Here is a 20,164-nt window from a genome sequence, read left to right on the forward strand (position 1 = left end):
AGGTTAATGAAGTCTTTCAGAGTCTCTCAGTATTTCTAGTCTATTTTTATTCATTTATTTGTTTATTTTTTTTTTTTTTTTTTTTTTTAGCGCTCGGCAGTGCACCTTCCGCGGTGCGCTGTGGGTAGTACTCAAGGATCTTTGCGGCGTTCCTCAGGCACTGTAGCTGCAACCCCGTTCGTTCTTTTATCTCTACCTCCTTACATTCTCTCTTTCTTCGATTTTACTTTCCATCCTCTCCTAACGATTGTTTCATAGTGCAACTGAGAGGTTTCCCTCCTGCTACACGTCTAAATATACTTACAATTTCCGTATCATCGATGAATGACCTCGTAGGCCCCAGCGCTTTGCCTGTGGCCTTCATTCTACATTCCAAACTTTTTTTTCTAACTGAAGACTAATTTTCTTGTTGTCTGCAAAGGAATTCCATCGGCCCTAGAAGCTATTCCCTTGGTCAAGAAAGAATTTTTTTTTTCAACTGAAAGCTAATTTTCTGTTGTCTGCTAAGGAATTCCATCGGCGCTAGAAGCTATTCCCTTGGTCGAGAAGGAATTCCCATATCGGGTAGAAGGACCTCTCAACTCTAAGGGGATTTCCCTTGGACGTTTTTTGTCAGCTGGGGAGACTGTTTTATTCAGCGGGAAAGGGAATTACTTCCTCTGTAAAACAATTTCCTTAAACTAGAAGGCGATTCCTGTGAGCGGAAGAAATGTTATAATAAATTGTAAGGAGGAATTTCCCTTAAGGCAAAGGAAGATTCCTGATCCCCTTCAGAGTAACGTAGGATTGATCTTGACCCAGAAGGGAGGTTCTCGTCAGCCAATGTATTTCATCCTCCCTTCATTCAATAATGAATAAGTCTTTCATTCATTCAGGAGATATCCTTCACACAGATAAAGGATTCCTGCGTGAATGGAATCTCCTGGATAAATGGAATGGAATCTCTTGGATGATTAAAATTCATTCATCCACGAGATTCCATAAACACTCATAAAGATTCCCGTGTGAATGGAATCTTCTGGATGAATGAATTGGAATGTGGATGAATGAAATTAATTCATTAACGAAATGGGAAATTGGATGAATTATATGGAATGGATGAATTATATGGAATGTGGAATCTCTTGGATGAATGAAAGGAATCTTTTGAATGAATGAAATGGAATCTCTCGGGAATGAAAGTCATTCATCCAGGGGATTCCATTCACAAGGAAGAGGGATATTCGCCTTCAGTCGAAGGAGCATTTCGCTTCATCCACAAAGACCCACATCCATTTTCGCTAGTAAAAAGGAGAACATCTTTCAGCAACAACTCTGGAATCGATTCCTCTCTCTCTCCCCGGAAGCGCAGATTCCCATCAAACCCAGAGGGGGAATGACATTGGAATAACATTCGACGGAAAATCAGTTGTTCGCTTCTACTTGAAAGGCGAGATAATCCTCTTTGAAATCCTCTTCACGAGGAATGTGATCGAATAGCCTCGAGTGGTGACGGGTTTTTTTTGTGTCCTGTTCCTTTTGGGTGAGTATTTGATGACGTAACTTCTTGTGGATGTTGACGAATGTCGTACCGCTTCCGTCACGGACCACGACCAACCTGCAGTCAAATTTGTCCCTGTTTTTGTAATTAATTTTATCCCGGGATGTGCAAAAATATCCCGGGATTATTAAACATTGAAAATTGTCCGGGATTCCGGGAAACGGGAAACTCACCGACCACCCATCCTTCAGTCACGTTTATCCCTGTTTTTGTCCTTAATTTTATCCCGGGATTTCCCGGGATGTGCAAAAATATCCCGGGATTATTAAACATTGAAAATTGTCTGGGATTCCGGGATCCCGGGGAAAACAACGTCGCGGACCACAGCCACCCTGCAGTCAAATTTGTCCCTGTTTTTGTACTTACTTTTGTCCCGGGATTTCCCGGGATGTGCAAAAATATCTCTGGATTATTAAACCTTGAAAATTGTCCGGGATCCTGGGATCCCGGGAAACAACCTCACCGACCACAACCATCCTGCAGTCACATTTGTCTCTGTTTTAGTACTTCCTTTTATCCCGGGATTTCCGGGGATGTCGGGATTTCCCGGGATGTGCAAAAATATCCCGAGATTATTAAATTTTGAAAATTGCCCGGGATCCCGGGATACCGGAAAACAAACCCTAGGACTAGCGTTGCGGTTTGTCCGATGGAAAGTGAAAGCTATACTCAAGGCTTGCTCTTCTGTGTCTTTCAGTAGTCTTGGGGCTACCTGCATTTCCTGCTACTTGTTTCATCTATCTATTTGTTCCTTAATCTATTTATTACTAAGTTCTAAAAGCAGAAGAATATATCGACTCAAATTCTTGGGATTCATTTCTTTCTTTAGGTAATAACTAGTTTAATTTTCTTGAAATTGTTCTTGATCTTTTTTAGTGTCATTTTTTAATTCACTATTTTTTTATCGTTTGTTTAGCTAATAGTTAATATTTTTCAAGTTTAAGGGAATATATTAACGTAAATACTTGTTGGGCATCTCGACTTTTATGTAAGAAATCGTTTGATATTCTTGAATTTTTAGGATCTATTTTTCATCTTTTTATTGAAATTTTCCATGACGCGTAAAGACCGTTTCGCAATTTAGCACAATTATTTTTGCACATTTTTATTAAGTCTTTTCTCTGTGAACTTGACAATAATTATTGACTGTTCAACAATATTATTTGCAAAGTGAGAAATGACAACGGCAGTTCCCTTTTTTGTGATCCTGTTAGATTTTTTTTATCTTTTGCACAACCGTCTAGCAATGTTAATGGTGTTTGATTCTTTTTTTTTTCTAAAGCTTCAATTTAGATGAAACTTAACACGTGAAAGTGAGATTTATAAGCAAGAACCCCCCTCCCCCCCCCATTTTTTTTTTTTTTTATTAAACTGAAACCATATCTATAAAGTTATTTAGTATAGTTGATGATGTTTAATTCTTTTTTAAGAATGTCCAATTCACCAGAACCTTTTAACATATGAAAGCTAAATGTAAAAACAACATTCTCCCCCCGCCCCCCATTTTTTTAATTAAACTGAAAACCTTTTGAAAATTATTTAACAATGCTAATGAAGTATTGGAATGCTAAGATCTATGAAAGAGAACAGTTAATGTTAAAGCCAGTCAGTTACAAATAATGATATTGACAATAATAATAATATTTGTGTCCTGTGGGCCAGTGGTAATTATTTGTCTTTGTTTGCGAACGAGTAGATGGTAATCACTCGACTACAGTGAGTCAAATCCTGGATGGAGGAAGACATCTCACATAAACTCAGAACCGGGAAGGGGAATCCTTTTTGGAGACAGTCCTTTCAAGAGAGATAGAGATATTGCGAGGATGCAGAAATCCCTCCTAGTGTCTCCATGAAACGAAAAGGACCGTAGTTTATTGTTACCTAGGAAAACTTAATCTAGACAATTTCTCAAGGAGGAAGTACTCCTTTTGAAAGACTTGAACATAAAGAAAGGAATCTTACTTAGGTACCACTGAAAACAATACGTTAAGAATCTTTGACGAGGTGTCCCTGAAAACAATACGTTTGTTATGAGGTTCTTTAACAGAAGAATCCTGCTGACAAGAATAACCAGTTATGAAAGGAATCCAAAGGTCTTCTTAAGGAGGGACAAGTCTTTTCCATAGACCTTCCTGCGGTGCACTGTAGGCATTACTTAAGGTTCTCTGCAGCGTCCCTTCGGACCCTAGCTGCCACCCCTTCTACTGTACCTCCTTTCATATTCTCTTTCTTCCATCTTACTCTCCACCCTCTACTAACAATTGATTTATAGTGCAACTGCTTTTGAGGTTTTCCTCCTGTTACACCTTTCATACCTTTGAATCTCAATTTCCGTTTCAGCGCTGAATGACCACATAGTGCCCAGTGCTTGGCCTTTGGCTTAATTATTATATTCAATTCATAGACTCCAATGAAAGAAGGAATCTCTTGTCTAAATCCAAAACCAAATGTTGGAGAACTTTGTTATATGATACACTCGTATTGTCGACCCCCTTCGATGACGACGAAATCTAGTCAATAACTTCTCTTGGGGAATCATTTGAACTTATATCACTTCTATTTACCGCCCAAAAGACGAAGGATTAATTCAAATCACCTTCTCACGGAAGAATAAATCCCGTTCAGCGACCTCCACAACCACTCCACTCTTTCCCCTTTTAACACGTGACCTGCCAGTAAGCCGGGGACAAAATTCACTCTTCAACTCAATCCCCGTTGCTGTGGGAAGGGTTTGAGAATCCCCTCGAACGAGGGGAGCCTATCTCCCCTCGTGTAGTTAACCCAGCTCCACCGGTTAATCGTCAGTCGATAGTGAGAATGCCCCACGGTCTTTGGTGCAAGGTTTGAATATCTTTTAAATGTGCGGTGGTGTCTAGATTACAACGCACGTTTGTCTTTCTTGTTTTATTTTCAAAAGTAATCTGTATATATGAGATCTGTTAGTTTTTTTTAATCTTTAGATTTGAACGTACCTTTGTGTCTAGCTTAAAATTCACTTATATCTTTCGTATTTGTTTTCAAAGTAATCTGTATAAGGTTTTAGATTTTTGTTTAAATATGTAGATATTTAACGTATGCTTTTTTTACGCTGAACCTCATAAAGAAATAACCTGAAAATTATGCCCAAAGCTGCACTTTGAAGTCCTGAGCATTCTGGAGCATGAAAAACCTTGAGCATATCTAACCAAAAAAAAAATATAAAAAATCCTATACAGGATACTTATGAAAATAAAATTCGAAAGAAAAAAAATGAACTTCAGTCTAGATAAAAGCATACATTCAAAGATAGTTTAAACTTTGTACCAAAGAGTGTAGAACATTCTCTCAATCGACTGACGCTTAACCGATCGGAAGTGGGGTTAACCAGGGTTAACTACACGAGGGGAGGTTCCCCTCATTCAAGGGGATTGTGAAACCTTCCTAACAGCAACGGAGATTTAGTTATAGCATAAATTTTGTGGCCAGCTTACTGTCAGGTCACGTGTTAAAAAGGGGAGAGGATGGGGTGCTTGGGGAGGATCCTGAACTGGTTTTATTCCTACATGTGTATATATATATATATATATATATATATATATATATATATATATATATATATATATATATATATATATATATATATTATATATGATGTGTTTAATCGACAACCGACGAGTACATATATTACAGACAGCAAATGGAAATAATCATTTGTAGCATCATGGAAAGCACATTAATATCCTTCATTACAACTTCCCACCCCTCCCACAATCTCCGCCCCCCCCCCCTCCTGCACAAGCTATGAACAGTACTCTTAAAACTTCACGCCCCCTCCTCAGTTCAATAACCATTCCGTGTACTTCCCGCCCCCTTTGGAATTCCTTTGAATGCAGTTTCTTCCATCACATTTTTCAATAGTTTCATTTGATATCTTTGCTCTTTCTTCCGTATCCACAATTCTCTCTCTTTTCGCATGTATAGTGTCCTGACAACCATTTTCTATTTGATATGTTTTTATTTTTCACTTATGTAACGAAAACCCATTATTTTTGCTTCATAAAGTGTAGTGGTCCAGATTTCAAGCGGGCTCATGGCTTGATAGATTTCACTGACAAAACACCACCATAGCATCCTGTTAACCAGAGTTAGGATTTATAGGAGATCTCGAATATCTAACCAATGAGTCTTCAGTAGCCAGCACCTGGTTCTCCTAGGTCCTAGCGTGGGTGGAGAGGGGACTTGGGTACTTGGTCATATGTGTTTCTGTTCGGTCTTTGGGCCTGTTATTGACCAACCTTTTAATGCTTTGAAGCTTTTATTTATTTGTAATCACCTTTCTAAGAGGTCTGTTCCCTAATACATCCAGGTCCCCCTACTACCCCCCCCCCCCCCCCCCCCCCCCAAAAAAAAAAAAAAAAAATCATGTTAATAGACTGGAACAATGATTCTGTAGTTTTGTTCGTTAGACCTTCAAATCTCACCTTCAGAGTTTCTGTTAGATCGTTTGTACGTAGTTAAACTGTCGATTGTCGACAGGTATTGTTTGTAGTTACAAACAGTCTTTCATCCCCAGTTTATCTAATGTTTTTCGGTATAAGCTTGAATGCACTCTTTGGGGCATATAAGCTTCCAGCTGCGAACTTTAAGATTTAACTCATAAAACTGCTTAATAACTATTTAACTAAAATGCAGCAGGAGAAAGTTAGGGCGAGCAAAAGCATGTCATGAAAACACGTCGCAAACTTATCACATGCATATCACAAACATATTGAGGACAAGTTGGCGACTATAAATTGCGAACGACTCTTTGGGAAAGGCTTCATCATTGTACGAAGCATTTGTTTAGCCTACCAACAAGTCATTGACTTGTAATGAACTCGTTTGTGATGTGTGCGTACGAGACGTTAATAACCTTTATCTATGACAAGTTTTGCTTTAATGAGGAAAAACCATTAACTGTTTTGGTGTCTTGAGGATGAAATGAAGCAGAAATAAAGTAATTGATGAAATTAACTTGATCTTCCAATGCGATAAAGAATTCGCAAAAAAGTTTCTTTCAACCCGAGCTTATACTGAGGAACAAAGAAAGTAAAAACTAGCAAGCAGGAGTCAAGCAGATTTCAGAAGATAGTAGTATTAATTAGTGAAATTAACTAGATCTTCCAGGATGAATCAAGAGATCACGAAAAACGTGTTTCCAACCTATCTTATGCTAACGCTCAAAGAAACCAAGCAAAAACTAGCAAGCAGAAGTCAAGCAGATTTCAGAAGATAGTAGTATCAATTAGTGGAATTAACAAGATCTTCCAGTATGAATCAAGAGATCACGAAAAGCGTGTTTCAAACCTATCTTTTGCCAACGAACAAAGAAAGCAATAAAGCAAAAACTAGCAAGCAGGAGTCTAGCAGATTTCAAACGAAAAGAGGCAAAACTGGACCAACAAACAAACACAAAAGATGCGTTAAAATCGAACTTCGAGCCAAATTCATTATTCAATCAACACATTACTGACTTCCACACAACCTACCGGTGTCCGTTATTCCACATTCCGCTGTGACGAAAAAAAAAAAGGGGAAATCTGTTTCCTCTTTGGAGATATGGCCCTCTGTTCCACTTTCCGGCGAGGGGGTTGTATTGTTCCGCTTTCCTCTAGCATTTTACGAACTTGTTATATTGTCATCCTGTTCCATATTTCAGTGAATTTTTGAGAGAATATTTTCCGCACATATTGTCTTATTGTTCCACGTTCAAATGAGTTATAGCATCTTTATGTTCCCCGTAAGGTTCATATGGAAAATTGTGTTCCCCTCTTGTGACGTCACTGAAGATTGTGTTCAACTTTTGTGACGTCACTGAAAATTGGGTTCAACGCTTGTGACGTCACTGGAAATTGGGTTGAACTGTCGTGAAGTCACTGAAAATTGAGTTGAACTGTTGTGACGTCACTGAAAATTGGGTTCAACTTGTGACGTCACTAAAAATTTTGTTCAACTGTTGTGACGTCACTAAAGATTGTGTTCCTCTCTTGTGACGTCACTGAAAATTGGGTTCTCTGTTTGTGACGTCACTGAAATTGCGTTTCCTATTTAATAATGACGTCATCATTTCGTTCCATGTTCAGCTTAAATAAAGTCTAATAAATGTTCCGTTAGCTACTCGACTATTGGGTTCCCTATTCTAAGTCTGATTGACCTTGAATAAGATGTGTTTCCTTTTAGTTATATCTCTCTCATATATGTCGTCTCAGTAAGGCTATTGCGCATCCGTATTCCTGTGACTATTATCGTCTCTGTGTTCAGTCCCGTTGCACGTTCCGCTGTGATCGTAACAGTATGGGCCTCTTTTAGTTTCATCTCCTTCTGTAGCACCGTCTGTCTGTTCCGCGTTCCATTGATATTCAGCGCCATTGCAGTGCCGTTGCACGTTTCCCTTTCGTCTCGTGCAGACCTGCGGGATGTTCGTCAATATTATCTTCTGGTTCCACGATTTAGTGAGCCTGAAAAAAAGTAAATAAATAAATAAAAAAAACCACGCGTTCCATTTCATGACACCCCCTCCCCTTCCCCGGCCCCCGTGTTCCATGTTCCACGTCCCACCGCTTGAATAGAATATAGGCCTCCCCTGACCCCTTAGTAGTACTGTAGGCTTTATCTTTGAGTCGCGTACGGGCCGCGCCCCATGGGCCGCCTCTCTTCATTACTCCGGATTGGAAGGGAACGATAAAGATTTAGGGCGAAACCTGAGTTCTGCAATTTGCGTGTGAAGGAAAAAATGAAGACAAACTCTTTGAATCGATGAAATTGGAAGTTAGGAATATTATGGTATATATATATATATATATATATATATATATATATATATATATATATATATATATATATATATATATATATATGTATATATTTACATGGTTATGATCACTTTAGCACGTGATTTATTTATCACACATATCCACAGGTGATGAATAAGAAACGGGTTGCTGTAGGTCCTGACGAAGGACTTGATACGTAGTATTGGAAGTCACAAATATACATACTGCAGAGACAGTACTGACGAACGTACACACCACCGTTTGGGACTGCGGATCCACCCACAGGCGGGTGTCAAGGCAGAGTGGCTATAAGTCCTTCGCCAATGACTTGGAAATAAAGTCGAAACCGGTCAGGACCTACAACAACCCGTCCTCTTATTTTTCATCTGTGGATATGTGTGAGTATGTGAGAGACTAACAAACGTATTGTTTTAATTTCTCATTCAAGATTTAGGAAATGAAAATTTTACTGCGAAATAACCGCTTTTCCTTTTTAGATATTAGTATTATCGCAAAAAATCCCTCCTCCCTTTTAGATATTAGTGTTATTCCTAAATAATACTGGAAACCGAAGCAACCACATCCCATGAAATAAAAAAACAAACAGTAAGCAGAAAAATATTAAATATTTGCCTTTGTGTTTCTTTCATTTGAACACTGTTGCTACTCAAGTTTTTTTTTTTACTTCTCGTAGATTAAAAAGGATTGGGATTAATGAAGTTATTTTAATCCGCGGGAAAAATGACATCAACGGATGTCACTTTTCCACTGCAGGTTAAGAGTTAGTTGGATTGGATTTCTAATAATATTCCATTATTAGCAGAGCACGCTTTTTACAGCGGATGGGAGGAGTGGTTGGAATATATGCTTGAAATTGCTGAAGAAAGGCAAGCTTACACACACACACACACTCGTATATACACACACACAACACACACACACACATATATATATATATATATATATATATATATATATATATATATATAGTATATATATATATGTGTATATAAATCTCCAGTTCTCAGAAGTTGTTTGGATATGAGATTGCTGGACTACGTCCCTCATTCACACCGTATGCGACGCACCACGGTTGACTAAGTGCCCTGTACATCATAGAATACCTTTGGCAACTGAAGCATATATATATATATATATATATATATATATATATATATATATATATATATATATATATATATGTGTGTGTGTGTGTGTGTGTGTGTGTGTGTGTGTGTGTGTGTATTACTATGCAAAACTTTCTATGTATTCACGTAGTTACATATTTATATCTTCAAAAAAGAGTATGTATTTAAGTACTAATAAAACGTAACGTATTAAACCGGTATTCTAAGCACCGGCATGCAATGATCATTAAAACGATAAGAAAAAACCTTCATATATATTTACCCGCCATTTTTGCATCCGATCTTTCCCGCCCCCCGTTCATTGCAATACTGAAATTTTATATGCGGGGCATTTTGGAAGTTCGACAATGCGCCGAAGTTTGGCAGTTATGGTTTCTTTACCTTCGGCGATTAAGGCCCTAATTTACATGTTGCCCCCCCCAAAAAAGAAAAAAAAAACTGGCTAGACAGCATGCAGTTTTTCTTTAAAAAATAAAGTTCAGGTATAGTTTTTTCTGCCTTGGCTATAAAACCGACATTGTTCCTCTGGTGTTGTAATAGGCGATGTGTGGAGGTTTAGTTTTTTTTTTATCTTTAATGGTTATCCTCTTACTCAAACGTTAATGTTAATGTGCAAGGTGTGTTTTTTTTAAATGAGGATAAAGGAAATGTAGGCTTTGAATCATCACTTCCATTGTGTGAGTGAGTTTTTCGATTTTTAAACCTTTGTTGATTGTATGCTTAGTTTCAACTTTATATCAACCTGAAAGGTTATGAATGTTTTTTTTCGGTTTTTAAACCTTTGTTGATTGTATGCTTAGTTTTAAGTTTATCTCAACGTGAAAGTTTTATTTTATAAAGATGACAGTAACGTAGTCTCGGAATCATCATTTTAGTTCTGTAATTTTTTTTTTTTAATCGTCGTTTCGAGGGAACTATTCAGAAAGCTCCTTACTACATATTTGTATGATAAAAGTTCCGTGATGTATAGAGCTAATCTACCGTGTGTTTTGTATGAAAGTATTGTTCTGGTCTATTCCGAATGGGTTTTTTTTTTGTTTTTCCTCGCGCTTGTAATAAATGCAAAAACCCAAGTATTCCTTTTATATAAAATGCTATAATCCATTTTGACAATTGAGCCCCTCAAAAATCAAATATCAATATTTCGTTCATTTTAATGATGTATGTCGTAATATTTTCTCTCTGTTTGGATCCATTTATAAATAAGAGAATCTTGATACTTAGAATATGGTTGGATCTTTCCAAGTAACCAGTAATGACTTGCGTAGTAAATTATGTTTCGGTATCTCTACGTCAGTGTGAGATAAGTCTTTTATTAACCAAAATACATGAAAGATATGACAAATGATTTTAATCACGTAGTAGCAGAATGATGCAACTAAATAAAGCAATGATAAATGCAATATAAGCTGAATGATATATCGGCAGTAATAAATTCAATATTAATTAAATTAGATACTATCAGCAACGATAAATGCAGTGTTAGCTGAACTATATACTATCAGCTATAATAAATGCAACATTAGCTGAATGATGTATCAGCAATAATAAATGGAATATTAGCTGATTGATATACTGTCAGCAGTAATAAATGTAATATTAGTTGAATGATATACTATCAGCAATAATAAATACAATATTACCTGAATGATATATCAGCAATAATAAATGCATTATTAGTTTGATTAAATACTGTCAGCAATAATAAATGCAATACTAGTTGAATGATATACTATCAGCAATAGTAATTGCAATATTAGCCGAATGATAGACTATCAGCAATGATAAATGCAATATTAGCTGAATGATATACTATCAGCAATAATAATTGCAATATTAGCTGAGTGATATACTATCAGCTATAACAAATGGAATATTAGTTGAATGATATACTATCAGCAATAATAAGTGCAATATTTGTTGAATTATATACTATCAGCAATGATAAATGCAATATTAGCTGAATGATATACTATCAGCTATAATAAATGGAATATTAGTTGAATGATATACTATCAGCAATGATAAATGCAATATTAGCCGAGTGATATACTGTCAGCAATAATAAATGCAATATTATCTGAATTATATATCGGCAATAATAAACACAATATTAGCTGAGTGATAATACTATCAGCAATGATAAATGCAATATTAGCTGAATGATATACTATCAGCAATAATAATTGCAATGTTAGCTGAATGATATACTATCAGCTATAATAAATGTAACATTACCTGAATGATATACTGTCAGCTATAACATATGTAATATTAGTTGATTGATATACTATCAGCAATAATAGATGCAATATCAGCTGAATGATAATAATATTTATGATAGATTTTGGAATAGACTAGGAGAATGAAATTTCTTGCAATAACACAATGACATAGCAAGATTGTTAAATTCTACATGCAAGAGTACGTCCACACTACAATAAAACATGAAATAAACACATGTCGACAAATTATGCCATACATATCACAAACAGGTTGAGAACAATTCAATGACATTTAAGTTGGGCACAAACCTTTGGCACATCTCCGATAGGTCGTTTGTGATGTATATATGCAATTTTGTTACCGAAAACATGTTTATGATATATAATATGTAGACATGATTATGACATGTGATAAACACATATTAAACATGTCTATGAGATTTGATGACAAGTGATAAACACATATTAAGCATGTCTATGAGAAGTTGATGACATGTGATAAACATATTAAACATGTCTATGAGAAGTTGATGACATGTGATAAACATATTAAAATTCTCTATGAGATGTTGATAATATGTGATAGACTCATATTAAACATGAAAAGATATCAAACCTGTCTATGAGATGTTGACATGCGATAAACACATATGAAACATGTCTATGAGGTGTTGATGACATTTGACAAATCGTTAAACATGTCTATGAGATGTTGATGACATGCGATAAACTCATATGAAACATGTCTATGAGATGTTGATGCATGTGATAAACGCATATTAAACATGGTTATGAGATTTGATAACATGCGATAAACACATATTGAACATGTCTAGGAGATGTTGATGAAATTTAATAAACACATAAGTATGTTCATAACATGTCATAAACATGTTTTGATGTCATGCAGACGCACTTACAGAGAGAGGACATGATAGACAGTCATTCGGATCGCCCGTGTTTACGCTAATGGACCCCAACTGCATATAGATTCACTAGGACACACACGCACACACAGATATAGGTACCATGAGCGCGATAATATCTGCGAACAAATACCAGGGTTATGTACGCGTATATATATATACATATCCAGTTCAGAGGGAGACCTCGCTAATATATCTCTGGCGGATTCCAATCTGGCACTCTCGAACACAGATGCAATATGAATGTTAAGAGCCCCCCCCCCCCCCCCCCCCCCCCCCCACCCCCCCCCCCACCACCCCCAAACATCCTTCTCCCTCCTTGCCGATATCGTAGCACGTCTCCAGTGGCGAGCCCTTATTGTATTTCCTTCTTTCTTGAAAGTGATGTAACACTTATAATAATAAAATGTTTCCATTTGCGATCGAAATTTGTGAATTAAAAGCGCGTTAATTTCCTTTTAATTATGCGAACTTTTTTTTTTATATCAAATTTGTTTTATCGTTAAGGCTAATGATTCAGTACAATGTAGGTATACTTCCTTATTTTTGTTTTTACATTAGATTTGGCCAGTTACTGTTGTGAGCTATATATATATAATATATATATATATATATATATATATATATATATATATTTATATATATATATATATATCTATATATATATATATCTATATATATGATCTATATATATATATGTATGTATGTATAACTGAATCACGAAAGTTAGGAACATGATAAATCCATAAATAAAGATATATGCGATGAAGGAAAATAAACAACAGAGTATCCGGGAGACCTTTCGACGTCCTTTACTAAGCAGATGAACTGACATACATGAGGAAAAAGGCAAAACAAGAAGATTCGTATAACTTACAGATAGGGATCATAAAGAGATTAACACCTAGAATCCGACACACCTGGAAGATGAGTAACCTTCCCAAACAAGCATAAACAATGGGTGCAATTAAAATTTTAAGACAATCATCTCAGATACAAGGACAAGATAATTAAAGGATTATAGGTGATAGCTATTCATAACTTTGGTAAACAAAACCATATTCACAATACATATTCACAATACATGTTAGACATACATTACAACGAAGATAACTCTAAGGCAACTAAATTTTATTTAAGTCTGTAATTATATCTTTGAGGTCATTCTTAAACATGTTACAAATACAAGGTTCTAAATGAAAAAGGCCACGACTAACATTGAAATTACAATGAAAAGTAAGTTGTATTAAAGAAGATTCTAAAAGATTTCGTGATAAGACATCTCTTGACCTTGCAATTACTGAACTACCAACCCAATTTATTCGGTGGTTGTTTTCACTTAAATGAATGAATATTGCATTAGATGTTTGCCCAGTTTTTACAGAATATTTATGCTGGCTTAGCCTTACTTCTAGGCCCTTGCTAGACTGTCCGAGATAAAATGAGGGACAATCCATACATGGAATTTTATATATTATGTTGTTGCTTTCTCTGGGGCCATTTTTTATTAACATTCCTTTTAGTCTGTTATTATAGGAAAAAACAAGGTTGACATTAAAAGCTTTTAACAATGATATAATGGTTTCAAATCCGTTAAAATAAGGCAAACTGAGAATGTTCTTAGAATTTTCTTTCTGCGTGTTACTTACACTATAAAACTTTTTGTGGGCTTTATTATAACAAATATCTAATATATGTGAAGGATAGCATAAATCTTTCCCTATTTTTCTTATGTATTCAATTTCTTGATCCAAATATTGGGGACTGACAATGCGAAATGCTCGTAAAAAATAGAAGAAAAAATTGATATTTTTATGTTAAGGTGGTGGCCCGAGAAGAAATGAACATAAGTTAGGTTGTTGGTCGGTTTCCTATAAATACTGAATTTACATTGAAATGGTTCTCTATGTATCAAAACATCTAAGAAAGGGAGGCAATTGTCTTTTTCTAATTCTAGGGTAAACTTAATCGATGGTACCTGGTTATTTAATTTAGAGAGTAAATCATTTACATCAATACCGACAGGCAGAACAGCTAAAATATCAACATAACGACACCACTTTACAGGAATGTAAATGATATTAGGTAAGTAGCGTTTTTCAAAGAATTCCATGTACAAGTTTGAAAGTAGTGGTGATAAAGGATTTCCCATTGCCATGCCAAATATTTGTTGATAAAATTTACCATTAAATATAAACTTACAATCACAAATGCTGTACAGACTCGTGAGTGAAATAATGTGACTTATAGGCAGAGGTAATTCATGCTGAGTTAGTTCATTGCTAAGATATTCTAAAATAGAGTCTATAGAGAATTTAGTAAAAAGAGAACATACATCAAAACTAACGAATCTATCAGTAGGGCAAAGAGCAATTTTGTTTAATTTATCAATTAAATCTAGAGAATTATATATATGAGAATCGGAGATGGTTCCAAGTAACGGGAACAAGATCTTAGTGATATATTTCGAAAGTTTATATGAAATTGAACCAACAGTACTGATAATAGGCCGCATAGGGTTATTTTCTTTGTGCGTTTTGACTAATCCATACAAGTAAGGTAGCGAAGGAGATTTGACTGACAATTTGCCTAGTAGTTCTGTTTTATCTTTAAGGATATTTTTCACTGTGCTATTGAAGTTTTTTATGACTTGATCTAGGGGATTTTTTGTTAGTTTTTTATAAGTCACATCATCATCCAGTAGGGCTTGCATACGTGATATGTAGTCAGCTTTATCTAAAATTACTATACTATTTGACTTATCAGCTTTTGTAATGTGGATAGTATTGTCCTTTTCAAGATCGGTCAAACTTTTCTTATAGCGAGCAGGGAAGTTACTTTCATGCTTAACGTTGGCAGCTCCGTAAACAATACCTTTAATTATGCCAACATGAATTTGAGGGAGATCACAATATTTTTCAAATTTACTTAGGGATGACGCAATCATTAAAGCAGAAGGTCGACTTGTTATAAAGAAAGATAAACCATATTTGTTTACTATATATGTAGTAGTGCTGGTCTTCATGGGATATATCACATTTGTAATGGGCCGTGACAGGTGTATATTCTAAATATATACATACACACAATTCTATATGTATATGTGTGTGTATATATATGTTTGTATATATATTTAAATACACATGTCACGATCATTGAAAGTGTAATATAACCCAATGAAGGCCAGCGCTATGATACAGATATTTCCTTTGGAAATCATAACCAGCCCATCGGACTAAAAACCTCCTGTGACTCCCACCTAACCTTTTGAAGTAATAAACCAATCAAAGCCGAATTCCATTAATTCCAGTAATTCCGACCGCACGCGAGGCCTATTCAGAGACGTGGAAATTCACCCCCCCCCCCCCCCCCCCCCCCCCCCCCCCCCCCCCCCCCCCACCCCCCCCCCCCACACACACACACCAAATGCAGAGCTGCAGATCTACTTGGCCCACGTGCTTCCTTTTGAAGCAACCCTGTTACGAGGATGTCCTTATTTTTATATTATTTTTTTTACCGTCTGCTTTCGGAGATGAAAATTTCTTTTCTCATTAATGTTTGCTGGGGCGGGTAGGGAAGGGTTGGGAGGGGGGGGTGGGGGGGGTTGGCTAGGTTTCATGCCCAAATTACTTGACCGTAATCAGAAGTGGCGGGAATTGTAGGCCAGCATTCACAGATCTTCGAGCGCATATTTCTGACGGGATTGCTGTGCCGTGATTATATTTCATTCCTCCTTTTCATAAAAGTTCGGTGACGAATCTCTCTCTCTCTCTCTCTCTCTCTCCTCTGTCTCTCTCTCTCTCTCTCTCTCTCTCTGTGTGTGTGTGTGTGTGTGTGTGTTTGAATGACATGTCCTTTGAGTGGCCTAGGTTGAAATGTCCTTAGAGTGGCCTAGGTGGGTTTTTGCCGCTCATTCTTTCAGCATTTTTGTCTCAGTTTTTATACATGGAGTCCCATGTCTTATTCCTTTGCTGCCGGGAGAAGTATAGGTCTTGAAGTTATTTTTAAAGACTCTCTCTCTCTCTCTCTCTCTCTCTCTCTCTCTGCCGTATCCTTTGCAAGATGTTATTAGATAAAATGTATACCAATGTGTTTCTGTTAGTCAGTAATCTCTCTCTCTCTCTCTCTCTCTCTCTCTCTCTCTCTCTCTTTGCAAGATCTTATTTCTTACGTTATTTCCTACGTTTACCAATATGTTTCTGCTGGTCATTTCTCTCTCTCTCTCTCTCTCTCTCTCTCTCTCTCTCTCTCTCTCTCTCTCTCTCTCTCTCTCTTTACCAAATGAATCCACCTATCTATCTATTACCTTCTCTTTCTCAGAACTGACTGAGTAACCATTAATAGGTTCTTTTTACATAAATAATTTCGAGTAATGTCGATTCCCAAAGAGAGGTCAAAAGAGCGACTAACATTCCCCAGTTGCCTAATGATTGCATTTCACGTCGCAATACATGAATAGCTTCTACGCTTCGAACGTGAATATGAAAGTGCTCAAAAATAAATCGCTGGCAGAGGCAGAATGAATATTAATTTTCTTATTGGGCCGACGAGGACTTAATATTCTGTGATTAGCTACAGTGAAGAAATATGTTATCATATGTTCGTGTACTTGTGATTTCTTGATGGATTGCGAACGTATCTTTGCTGACGTATATTGACGGTAATTACGCCTTTTGATATAATCAGCTGATTTATGTTTTTTTTTTTTGTATGTTTTTTGGGGGGGCGGGGGCGGTCAAGTGATAATTCAACGAATTTGTCATGGTTTCAGTTAGATTTTTTGACGAATTAGTCATGGTTTCAGTTAGATTTTTTGACGAATTAGTCATGGTTTCAGTTAGATTTTTTGGAGAAGTGTACCATAGGCACATAGAAAGGTGATTGGATTTTGAGGTGAAATCAAATGAAAGTGTGGATTCTCTCTCTCTCTCTCTCTCTCTCTCTCTCTCTCTCTCTCTCTCTCTCTCTACACACACACACACACACACACACACACACACACACACACATATATATATATATATATATATATATATATATATATATATATATATATATATATATATATATATATATATATATATATCTTGCAATTCCACAATGGTCCCGTGGGTGAAGTATATAAGAGATCCTCACGTGAAAATGAAAGAAGGAAGTACCAAGACTTTCAGCTTTTATTCCAAAGTCATCTTCAGGGTACTGAACCAATTTTTTGTCACGTGAGGGATTTTGAACACCCTATAGACTGGAATTCAGTTAGAGTCGTTTTTAGAAGTTCATCAATGCATGACAGATTGTTAGTTGAAGGTTGCCTCATTAGTTCTTTTAGTAACATGAATATGAGCGATGGTCTTTTAAGACGGACGAATTGTTGAAAAGTTTTATTCCTGATGATTTAAAAATTAAACGAGTTGTCAGATATTTTACAAACAGATAGTTTTGTAATGTGATTTGTAGTAACTGCATATTTCCGCTAAGTATGTCTTTTGTTTTGAACAATGGTTATTTGCATACTTAAGTAGGTTGTTGACTTGTTTCATTGTTATTTGTGGCCTCATGTTGCTTTCTTGTGTAAGTTGTTCTCTTAAAATTGTTCAGTACCCTGAAGATGACTTCGGAATAAAAGTTGAAAGTCTGGTACCTCCTTTTTTCATTCTCACGTGAGAATCTCTTATAGATATATGTATATATATATATATATATATATATATATATATATATATATATATATATATACATACATACATACATACATACATACATACATACATACATGCACGCACATATTTATATGTATGTATGTATATATATATATATACGTATACATATACATATGCAAGTGTGCATCCGTAGGCGTATAATTGCATTGAAACATACAATTTTACAAGACCCTATCGTAAATACATCCTAGATCAAGACGAAACCCAAATTACTGTAAGCACCAAAGAAAACATCTCCTTTAATAATGAATGCATAAAGCTTTCGAGAACAAACCCTTACCGAGATTTTATTTCTTTTCCAGCGTCGGGCGTTGAATAATACATATTCACCGACGCATTTTTCAAACTTAGCATAATTACGCCGCCTGAGCGTATAATGCGCGCCACGGCTAGTCGTTAAAGGCCATCATTAACAGCGTTAGTGGGTCACGGAGTAGTTAGATTTCCCGCCATTTTTGAAATTACTGGATTTCGGGTACATTTTTAGAATTTTTAGTTTTATTTTTTTAGGGAGTGGGCGCGAGGGTTGGGGGGTAAGGGCCAGGTCAGGCCATCGCAATATGACCCAGGATATTATTTTGACAGTAGCTCCGGATAAATTGGCCGTTTGTGCGTCCGGAACCGCGCGAAATGAAATGTCCATTGTTTTTATTCATGGAAGTCGATGTCGATTCGATGGGAGTGGTATGATGGCGGACGATTGGAAGCTGACTTTCATGATAATTTCATTTGCCTGACGAATGGAAATGCTAAGCAAGTGACTGGTGAATTTTCCTTTTGGGGGGGGTTTTTTTTTTTTTTTTTTTTTTTTTTTTTTAATAAATTCGTTTTGTTGAATGGATTTGTACCGATATGGATGGTTTTTTTCATTATTTTTCTTTTATGGAGATGACTATAACTTTACTTCAGTAGGTTACCGGTGATCGTGTAAACGTGTTTTTATATTTGTTATGATAAGTAAAAATGTAATATGCAAATTTTTCATAGTAATTTTTTTCTTTAGTACAATGTTAAAAATACAACTTCTTGAAAAGTTATTACCTTGAAATAATATACTATATTCATCCAATTTAATGGTCACATGAATGAAAAGTTTATTTTTAAATGGTGGTAATATAAGTGTTTTTCATTCTTGTGGTAATAGGCACAAAATTCATAGTGTATTATTGTACTATATTTATTTTCACTTTACTATTTGTTAAAACTGCCTTCAACCTCGTGATGTAAGATATTCTATCTTCAGCCAGCATAATGAAATTTAATGAAAAGATTTTTTCTATTCAAAATACTATCAACTTCAAGAAAGGATATTCCACTGAATTAATATTCTGGTTTTCATCCAACATAATGACAACATAGATAATTTATTTATTTATTTATTTATTTATTATTTTTGTTTTTCAGAATAATGATGAACGAATTGGGGGCCCCGTCGACGCCGATCGTCCGAAGACGGACGTACATAGTCGGGTACTCAGGTACGTTTAATTACCCTCCAACCAGATAGACCAGAGTAATGCCCCTCACCCCCCAACCCCCGCCCCCATCCCGTAGGGGGGTAGCGCCGTCATTGCACCTCATCCGGTGCAATGTAGGCATTACTTGAGGTTCTTTGCATCGTCCCTTCGGCCCCTAGCTGCAACCGCTTTCATTTCTTTTTTACGTACCTCCGTTCATATTCTCTTTCTTCCATCTTACTGTCCTCAACCCTCCCCTAACAATTGTTTCATAGTGCAACTGCTTTCAGGTCTTCCTCCTGTTACAAGTGTCAAACCTTATACTGTCAATTTCCGTTTCAGCGTTGAATGACCTTA

The 20,164-nt window shown here is 36.1% G+C and overlaps 1 protein-coding gene across 1 annotated transcript in view; it reads left to right on the top strand.

Annotated features, from left to right (window-relative positions):
• The window catches only part of LOC135196877 (sperm-associated microtubule inner protein 5-like), a 122,596-nt gene that overhangs the window by 22,261 nt on the left and 80,171 nt on the right, over positions 1–20,164 (top strand). The window contains exon 2 of the mRNA XM_064223651.1: positions 19,755–19,828. Within this exon, the coding sequence (XP_064079721.1) occupies positions 19,759–19,828 (70 nt within the window). The 5' untranslated portion in view covers positions 19,755–19,758. The remainder of the gene's footprint in view (positions 1–19,754; positions 19,829–20,164) is intronic.

Source organism: Macrobrachium nipponense, chromosome 18, assembly GCF_015104395.2.
Source record: "Macrobrachium nipponense isolate FS-2020 chromosome 18, ASM1510439v2, whole genome shotgun sequence".
NCBI lineage: Eukaryota > Metazoa > Arthropoda > Malacostraca > Decapoda > Palaemonidae > Macrobrachium > Macrobrachium nipponense.